At 41.8% G+C, this 9,235-nt stretch overlaps 1 protein-coding gene across 2 annotated transcripts; it reads left to right on the top strand.

The window, feature by feature from the left end:
* The first annotated feature begins 2,227 nt into the window (after positions 1-2,227).
* LOC110522052 (uncharacterized) lies at positions 2,228-5,490 on the top strand. 2 transcript variants are annotated; one of them, XM_090233453.1, is made up of 4 exons: positions 2,228-2,423; positions 3,066-3,221; positions 3,775-4,784; positions 4,920-5,490. In XM_090233453.1, the coding sequence occupies exons 3-4, from the start codon at positions 3,860-3,862 to the stop codon at positions 5,162-5,164; spliced, it is 1,170 nt and encodes a 389-aa protein (XP_090089579.1). In that variant the 5' UTR covers positions 2,228-2,423; positions 3,066-3,221; positions 3,775-3,859; the 3' UTR covers positions 5,165-5,490. The 2 variants fall into 2 exon arrangements, with proteins under 2 accessions (XP_090089579.1, XP_021455794.3); XM_021600119.3 differs by lacking the exon at positions 2,228-2,423 and adding an exon at positions 2,569-2,816.
* Positions 5,491-9,235: the final 3,745 nt, after the last annotated feature.

Below are 9,235 nucleotides of genomic sequence, written 5' to 3' on the forward strand. Positions count from 1 at the left end.
ACAACCTCTCTTATCATCACTCAGTGCCTGGGCTTACCTCTGTTGTACCCGCACCCCACCATACCCCTGTCTGCGCATTATGCCCTGAATATATTCTACCACGCCCAGATATCTGCTCTTTTTATTCTTTGTCCCCAACGCTCTAGGTGACCAGTTTTGATAGCCTTTAGCCGCACCCTCATCCTACTCCTCCTCCGTTCCGCGGGTGATGTGGAGGTAAATCCAGGCCATGCATGTCCCCAGGCACCCTCATTTGTTGACTTCTGTGATCGAAAAAGCCTTTGTTTCATGCATGTCAACATCAGAAGCCTCCTCCTTAAGTTTGTTTTACTCACTGCTTTAGCACACTCTGCCAACCCTGATGTCCTTGCTGTGTCTGAATCCTGGCTTAGGAAGGCCACCAAAAATTCGGAGATTTCCATACCCAACTATAACATTTTCCGTCAAGCCAGAATTGCCAAAGGGGGAGGAGTTGCAGTCTAGCCTGCAAAGTAATGTCATACTTTCCACCCCCCCCAGCTACTCGCCCAAGCCTCCCCAGCTTCTCCTTTACCCAAATCCAGATAACAGATGTTCTGAAAGAGCTGCAAAACCTGGACCCATACAAATCAGCTGGGCTTGACAATCTGGACCCTCTATTTCTGAAACTATCCGCTGCCATTGTCGCAACCCCTATTACCAGCCTGTTCAAACTCTCTTTCGTATCGTCTGAGATCCCCAAGGATTGGAAAGCTGCCGCGGTCATCCCCCTCTTCAAAGGGGGAGACGCCCTGGACCCAAACTGTTACAGACCTATATCCATCCTGCCCTGACTATCTAAAGTCTTCAAAAGCCAAGTCAACAAACAGATCACTGACCATCTCGAATCCCACCGTACCTTCTCCGCTGTGCAATCTGGTTTCCGAGCCGGTCACAGCCAGCCACGCTCCGCTGTGCAATCACGCTCCAACTGCTCTTAAACGCTAGTAACCAAATGCATGCTTTTCAACCGTTCGCTGCCTGCACCCGCACGCCCGACTAGCATCACCACCCTGGATGGTTCCGACCTAGAATACGTGGACATCTATAAGTACCTAGGTGTCTGGCTAGACTGTAAACTCTCCTTCCAGACTCATATCAAACATCTCCAATCTAAAATCGAATCTAGAGTCGGCTTTCTATTTCACCACAAAGCCTCATTCACTCACGCCGCCAAACTTACCCTAGTAAAACTGACTATCCTACCGATCCTCGACTTCGGCGATGTCATCTACAAAATAGCTTCCAATACTCTACTCAGCAAACTGGATGCAATTTATCACAGTGCCATCCGTTTTGTTACTAAAACACCTTATACCAATCACCACTGCGACCTGTATGCTCTAGTCGGCTGGCCCTCGCTACATTTTCGGCGCCAAACCCACTGGCTCCAGGTCATCTACAAGTCCATGCTAGGTAAAGCTCTGCCTTATCTCAGTTCACTGGTCACGATGGCAACACCCACCCGTAGCACCCGCTCCAGCAGGTGTATCTCACTGATCATCCCTAAAGCCAACACCTCATTTGGCTGCCTTTCCTTCCAGTTCTCTGCTGCCTGTGACTGGAACGAATTGCAAAAATCGCTGAAGTTGGAGACTTTTATCCCCCTCACCAACTTTAAACATCTGCTATCTGAGCAGCTAACCGATCGCTGCAGCTGTACATAGTCCACCGGTATATAGCCCACCCAATTTACCTACCTCATCGCCATACTGTTTTTATTTATTTACTTTTCTGCTCTTTTGCACACCAGTATCTCTACCTGCACATGACCATCTGATCATTTATCACTCCAGTATTAATCTGCTAAATTGTAATTATTCGCCTACCTCCTCATGCCTTTTGCACACAATGTATATAGACTCTCTGTGTTATTGACTTGTTTATTGTTTACTCCATGTGTAACTCTGTGTTGTTGTCTGTTCACACTGCTATGCTTTATCTTGGCCAGGTCGCAGTTGTAAATAAGAACTTGTTCTCAACTAGCCTACCTGGTTGAATAATAAAAATAAAAAAATGCACTCAGATATGTAATTCCTCTGTAAGGTGTGAAACACAAAAGGGGACATATTTGAATCCTACAGACGAAGAACCGTATATGTGACATTTAAAAAAAAGAGATATACATGAAAAATCATTATTGGACACCATTTTTCTATAGTGAACCGGTTTCGCGCTAATTAACAATATTCTCGTGGAATAACCGTTTATGTACACCACTCAGAATGGACGGACAAGTGCACAACCTTTCTGTTGCTGATGAAAATCGCAGAAATGTGGGAAAGAAACGTAAAACAAAACTAAAAGAATGGAAAGACAGGCAAAGGAAGATCTTACGGGATGCGGGAAAACCCTATACAAATCGTAAGGGTCAAGAAAAAACTGGGAAAAGCTGTCCAAAAGAGGTATGTGGAAGAACCGTATATCAAACAATCAAGCTAGCTAGCTATAGAGTACAGTAACTAACATGTATGTTCTGGGTTGTCTAATTTGTAACTATAGAGAAAACATATTAGCTAAAGTTTGTTGGCTACTAACTCATACATTATCGTTACAAATGTTATTGCTAGATTATAGAAGAAACATAGCTAGCTACTTTTTCTCCGTCCACCGGATGATTCGACATGGCTACAGTAGCTAGCTAGTTACACTGTATCCTGCAGGGAAGAGCGTGTTCCGCGACGTGCAGAAAAGATTGTGGAAAGTTGACTGATGAACGCAAGCTGCATCTGTTCAACAGGTTCTATACTGTCCCATACGAGAAACAACAAGCGTTGATTCTCTCCGGCTTAGAACAGGTTAGAAATAAGACAAAACGCCTATTATTATAATAGCTATATTGAACACTTGCATAGTTTAACTTTGACAGTAATGATACGTACATTAACGTTAACTCTAAAAGTGCTGTGTTACACAATGGTGCAATACAAACTCATTCTGTGTATAGATTGGGAGTGTGTGAAAGATGGAGGTCCTGATCAAGCAATATCCTGAATGTGCTACAGTATATTAAATTCTGAATTCATCATTGTCAATTTTTATTGCAGCATGAGGTGAAACGGAGACGTAAACCTGAGGATACAAAGGAGAACAAACGACGGAAACAAACCTTCAAATACCATGTACAGCAAGCAGGCCAGAGATTGAATGTGTGCAAGGTTACTTTCATGTCTGTGTTCCAGCTAACCAACAGCCGTCTTCAGGCAAGTGAAAATATGAATTAATGTCTATATGAATATCAATTACAAACATATTGTATTCTCTGTACTAGTTTTTAATAACCTGCTAATTGAAATGTAATTGTTTTGGTCAGGTTATTCAGGAAAAGTTAGCTGAGGCAGGTGAGGTTGCAGGGTCTCCAGATCAGGCTACTGAGGCTAGGTCTCCTTTAGAAGATGGAAGAGGGAAGCATAGCAATAGGTAATGCGCTATGGATTCCAGCCTGGATTATTTCACTATAGCAGTGCTCTAAACAATCTTCTAAACATTAACAAAGAGTATCGAATGGATGAATAGCGAATTCTGAAACAAAAATATAAAAATGTTTATTACTTTTAAACAAAATGATGGTAACTAAGCTGTCCAACTACCACCTGAGCATTGAGGACTGAGTGCCGATTACCTTCCCCCTCCCACCGGACAGCACTGGCCTAAGGGATTTGTACCCCGGTTATAGTGACACAGTTGCACTCTAAGGCAGGTCCCTAGACCATTGAGAGAATACAAGTTTAACAACACCTTGTTGTCTCCTTACAGGCCACATCGGATACATGCTACAGTGAAAGAGGGCATCAAGGAGCACATTCTATCTTTCCCAAGAACCCAGAACCACTACTCACGGATGAAGGGGGATGTACACAGAGAATACCTCAGCCCTGATCTGAATTTGTTGCGAATGTACCGACTCTACAAAGAGAATAATACCACATCATCTGCAAAATTCTGGGTTTATAGGGACATTTTCAAACAGCAGAGTCTCAATTTCGGCCAACCCAGGAGTGACACCTGTGGCAAATGTGACGCATTCTTCACTAAGATGTCAGCAGCAACATCTGAAGAGGAGAAGAGGAAGATTGCAGTTGAAAGTGAGTTACACCATCGAAAAGCCGAAAAGGCCTACACACAGCTTCAAAGTGACACTGAGTGGGCTAAAGCCAATGCTGACTGCCATGTCATTTCTGTGGATCTACAGGGGGTGATGTATACCCCTAATCTGACCCACTCCAATGTCTACTACCAGCGGCAGCTGTCAAATTTTAACTTTTGCATCCAGGAACTTGGAAAAGAAGATCCTGCATACATGTGTGTTTGGCATGAGGGGATTGCACACCGAGGGTCCATTGAGGTGGCAAGCTGCATAATGAAGTGGGTGAAGACAAAATTCACGCCACTCACCAAACCAGAGGTGCGCAAGTTGATCATATTCAGTGACAGATGCTGTGGGCAGAATAACAACTGGCGGATGCTCAATCTGATGTCGATGCTCGTCTCTATGGGTTACTTTACCCAAGTTGAGCAGAAGTTCATGGTCTCTGGTCATTCTTTTCTTCCTTGTGATCGATCTTTTGCCACCATCGAGAAGAGGCGCAAGGTGTCAGTCCTTCATACACCTGATGATGTTTCAAAGATGATACTTGAAGCACAACCAGCAAAACCATTCAAGGTGATGAGGATGCAATGTGAAGACTTCAGGCACCTCCCAGATTCTGTCCTCAAGCGACCAGCTGGACTACAGATCACCTCAGTGAGGTGGTTAAAAGTCACAGGTATTGCACAGAGAATAGTTTACTAACATCCCATCAACATGCAACATGTTGTTCTAACAATAAAATATCCTAATGCTTGACTGTGAAAGTTGTTATTGATGTCAGGAACTTCAAATGTTTCTGTTCTAATTTCAGTTGAGGATCCTTGGAATCTGTACGCCAGACAGAGCCACAGTCTATTTGAGGGATGGAAGTCGTGGCTGATCTCCAAACCAAAACAAGGAGCTACACCTCAACCTCCCTATTTTGCAAGCCACTACCCTAGAGCATATGAGAGTCCTCTGCCCATCAAAAAAAACAAGTACCAAGATCTGATGACCATGCTCAACTACTTGCCAGCTGCTGCACGCTCTTTTTATGAATCACTGCAGAGTGAATAATTTGTTGTTAAACCAAGCTACATAATTAAACGTTTTTTCTGTGAGTTTATGATCCCCTGAACCTGTATACTGTAGTACGTTGAATCTGTATACATTTCAGAAGACATGTCACCCCTATTGTAGGAAATTAAATGTATCGTAGGTGTTTTCTATGTGAATCAATTTGTGTATGATTTGAACCAGCACAATATATTGAATTAATTTAATTTTAAGATGTTGTTCCTAGTGTAGAAAATGTTATGTACAATGTGTTCTGTTGATAATTATTTTGTGTGATCATTTGAACCTTTTTTAATCTGAATGAATTAAAAACAAATAAGTCATCACATACAGTATGTGAGTATTCATTTGATCTTGATTCCCTTTTTTTATACAGTACGTCTCTCTGTCACCACATTTAGCATTAACTGTAAGCAGTTAATACTTATTTACTGCTGTCACCTCAGTGCAGAAGGACATTTCTTGCCTTTAGCTTGGGTTTAACGCAATTCACAACGTAATTGCTGATCATAGTGTTAAACGCAAAGAGAATGGTTTTCTGAACGTTTTGTAATATTGACCTTCGGGACCTGCATAATGGACATGCATATTGGCACATCACATTGATCCATATTTGATATTTACAAGTTGTGCTTGTTTTGATTGAATTCATTTAATTGTATTCTATTTTGTAGTTATTCTATGGTATGTTCACATTGAGGGCTTCATTTTAAATGAGACTAAGATTTCATGACTCAACTTTTAAGAAAAGTCATCATTACTAAAGTTGATAGACCACCTTTAAATGAACCTCCATACAAATGAATTAACTGCATATTGCATTTAAGTTATTTACATGAAGGGCATCTGTACTTGAAAGTACTTAAAACATCATATCAGGTGTTAAAAAAGGACATCTTACAAGAGTCATGCAAAACGTCACATATACTGTTCTTCCACAAACTGAAATCATCACTGGAGATATACTGTTCTTCCACATTCTTAAAATTAAAACGGCAATAAAAGTATTATTTGAAATAACAAAAAAATATAAATTGTTGTTGGAAGATATGGGTATGGTGAATTATTTCTCAACCATAAAACACCTAATGTGGTACACACAATTAATAATATAAAAATAACTGATTATCTTAAAATGGAAAAATTGTCACATCTATGGTTCTTCGTCTGTAGGGTTCATTTGAATGTTATGACCTTGTGAAGGCTGGCAGAAATCAGGCATCGAGTATGTTATTTTATCTCAGCATGTGTACAGATTCTCCCTGTTTTGTTTGCTTGGAAATGTTGATACTGGAGAATGTTATCAGAAGAAACTGTGTAAACTAGCATTTATGGCAGCTAAGAAATGCATTGCCTATTAATTGGAAGGTTGGTTATCCTCCCACAATGTCACAATGGATGGCAGAAATGGCAATGTATTACAAGATTAAGGGTATACTGTGTGCAACTTTCATAAGGTCTGGGTGCCTTACAGTATATGGAATACTGAAAAAGGGTATACTACAAATACAATACTACAAAAGGGATCTGTATTGAAAACGTTCACATTTTTTTTGGTCCAGCAGTTGCAAATATATAAATATTTTTATGGTACATGAGACACCTGTCTGATTTGCGTCTAATCCACGGAGGAGGCTGCAGGGTGGACACGGTCCAAGAATATGGGGATTGTGGCTCAGATGCACAAGACAGATCTCTCTCCAGAATGCTCGATTCGGTCTTATGTAGCAAAATTCAATTTAGTATTATTATTACTTTTTACCCATTTTTCTCCCCAATTTCGTGATATCCAATTGGTAGTTACAGTCTTGTCCCATCGCTGTAAACAGCGTATGGATTCAGGAGAGGCGAAGGTTGGGAGCCATGCGTCCTCAAAAACACAACCCTACCAAGCCACACTGTTCCTTGACACACAACTTGCTTAACCCGGAAGCCAACCGCACCAGTGTGTTCGAAAAAACTCTTGGCAACCGAAGTCAGCGTTCATGCGCCTGGAGTCGCTATAGAGCGATGGGACAAGGACATCCCGGCCGGCCACACCATCCCCTAACCCGGGCGACGCAGGGCCAATTGTGCATCGCCTCATGAGATTCCCGGCTCCAACACAGCCTGGGACTGAACCCGAGTCTGTAGTGACGACTCAAGCACTGCGATGCATTGTGCCACTCGGGAGGCCTGAAATTGCATTTTTTATATTAGATAAAAGTAGGGACTCATAGCTAGAAAATGGTATATCATACTCTACAGTTGAAGAACAATGGGAAAGTTATTCTGCTTTGAAAGTTGGCAAATGCCCTGGTACACCTACTGTGTAGGTACCTACCGGAGAGCTCTTCTTTGTCTACACCCATTCAGCATTGTTGACACCCTCTAACCTCTTAAAGCTCCCCTGAATTATTTCAACATTTTGATAAAAATCGCGCAACATTTCAACGTCCTGCTACTCATGCCAGGATATAGTATATGCATATGATTAGTATGTGTGGATAGAAAACACTCTGAAGTTTCTAAAACTGGTTAAATAATGTCGGTGACTATAACAGAACGTGAACAGCAAGGGAAATCCCAAGAAAAACCTGGTCACAAAAACCACAGAAAAGTATTAATCCGCCAGTCTCTGAATTGTTTATTGCAAGCAAAAATATATAACGGTGAGCTTGCAGTTCCTACAACTTCCACACGATGTCGCCAATACTGCCATTTTCGTTGACAATAGCAAATGCCCTGGTACACCTACTGTGTAGGTACCTACCGGAGAGCTCTTCTTTGTCTACACCCATTCAGCATTGTTGACACCCTCTAAAGCCTTAGCCCCACGCATCTCTTCAAGGATTCACATGTGAGGCCATGTACTAAACAACCAAAGATATTCAAGACTAAAGGCTGGTTTATACTACAGGTGTGATCGTAAATTTAATCTGGAGTGCCAGAATGTGCTCATAGTGCACTGTGTGCACTGTGGGCGTTTGTACACAGTATTGAGCGTTTTGCTCTCGGAGCATTCAGAGCGCACACTGGACGCTCTTGCAGAGGAGTAGTGTTAATCTGAGCGTTCTGACCTAACAACAGCAGTCAAGCACCCAAGCTAACTTGCTAACATTGACTAGCTTGACTTACTGACATCACCATATTCAACGTGTTGAGCGTTCGTAATTTGTCCGTTATTCTGCGCTCTGGCAGACTCCGACTAGAGTGCTCTGAAATCAGAGTAGATAGCCAGAGCGAATTTACCAGCTACGACTGTGGACAGTTGTTGAAGTGAAATCATGAATATTCTATTGAAATGGTTATTTGCATAGTATATTGTTTAGAAATGTAGCGAGCTAGCTTAACAATGACACATTATATTCATGATGTCATTAGAGTGTGACATATGTTTGTTGTGTTGAACGCTGTCAAACGCCGAAACTGAAACCTGTCGAACACTGAAACCTGAACTTAAGACCTCGGTTTAAAAGCTGACAGTGTTTTATATACTTATATTTTATTTTAAAACCTGCGGCTCTGTTGGGCTAATTTGCTGTGAGCGGTGCTATCTGTCCCAGGATCCTGCCAGATTCCGTATAGGGGAAGAGTCGCGAAAGCCCAGCTAGCCTAGCTGGCTCGGCGGTCTCAAATGGAGGCCTCTATTGAACGTTTCCAATGTTGCAGGAGCTGTGTTTACTTTGCTTTGTTCTGGGACAATGTGGACGGCGTTGGCTTTAAAAATAGCAACTGCTTGCATGTGGAGGACGGCAGGAGCGAAGTAGCTACTCCTGGCAAGCAAGCGGCAAACCTACAGTTGAAGTCGGAAGTTTACGTAAACCTTAGCCAAAGACATTTAAACTAATTTAATCCTAGTAAAAAATCCCCTGTTTTAGGTCAGTTAGGATTACCACTTTATTTTAAGAATGTGAAATGTCAGAATAATAGTAAAGAGATATTTATTTCAGATTTTATTTATTTCATCACATTCCCAGTGGGTCAGAAGTTTACATACACTCAATTAGTATTTGGTAACATTGCCTTTAAATTGTTTGAATTGGGTCAAACATTTCGGGTAGCCTTCCACAAGCTTCCCACAATAAGTTG

This window comes from Oncorhynchus mykiss, chromosome 4 (assembly GCF_057628025.1).
Source record: "Oncorhynchus mykiss isolate SJ-2025 chromosome 4, ASM5762802v1, whole genome shotgun sequence".
In the NCBI taxonomy this organism is placed as follows: domain Eukaryota; kingdom Metazoa; phylum Chordata; class Actinopteri; order Salmoniformes; family Salmonidae; genus Oncorhynchus; species Oncorhynchus mykiss.

Excerpts from the sequence above, each read along its gene's own strand:
- LOC110522052 (XM_090233453.1), top strand. The coding sequence starts at position 3,860 with ATGAAGGGGGATGTACACAGAGAATACCTCAGCCCTGATCTGAATTTG. Across the intron at positions 4,785-4,919 it reads GAGGTGGTTAAAAGTCACAG|TTGAGGATCCTTGGAATCTG; the intron begins GTATTGCACAGA and ends TTCTAATTTCAG.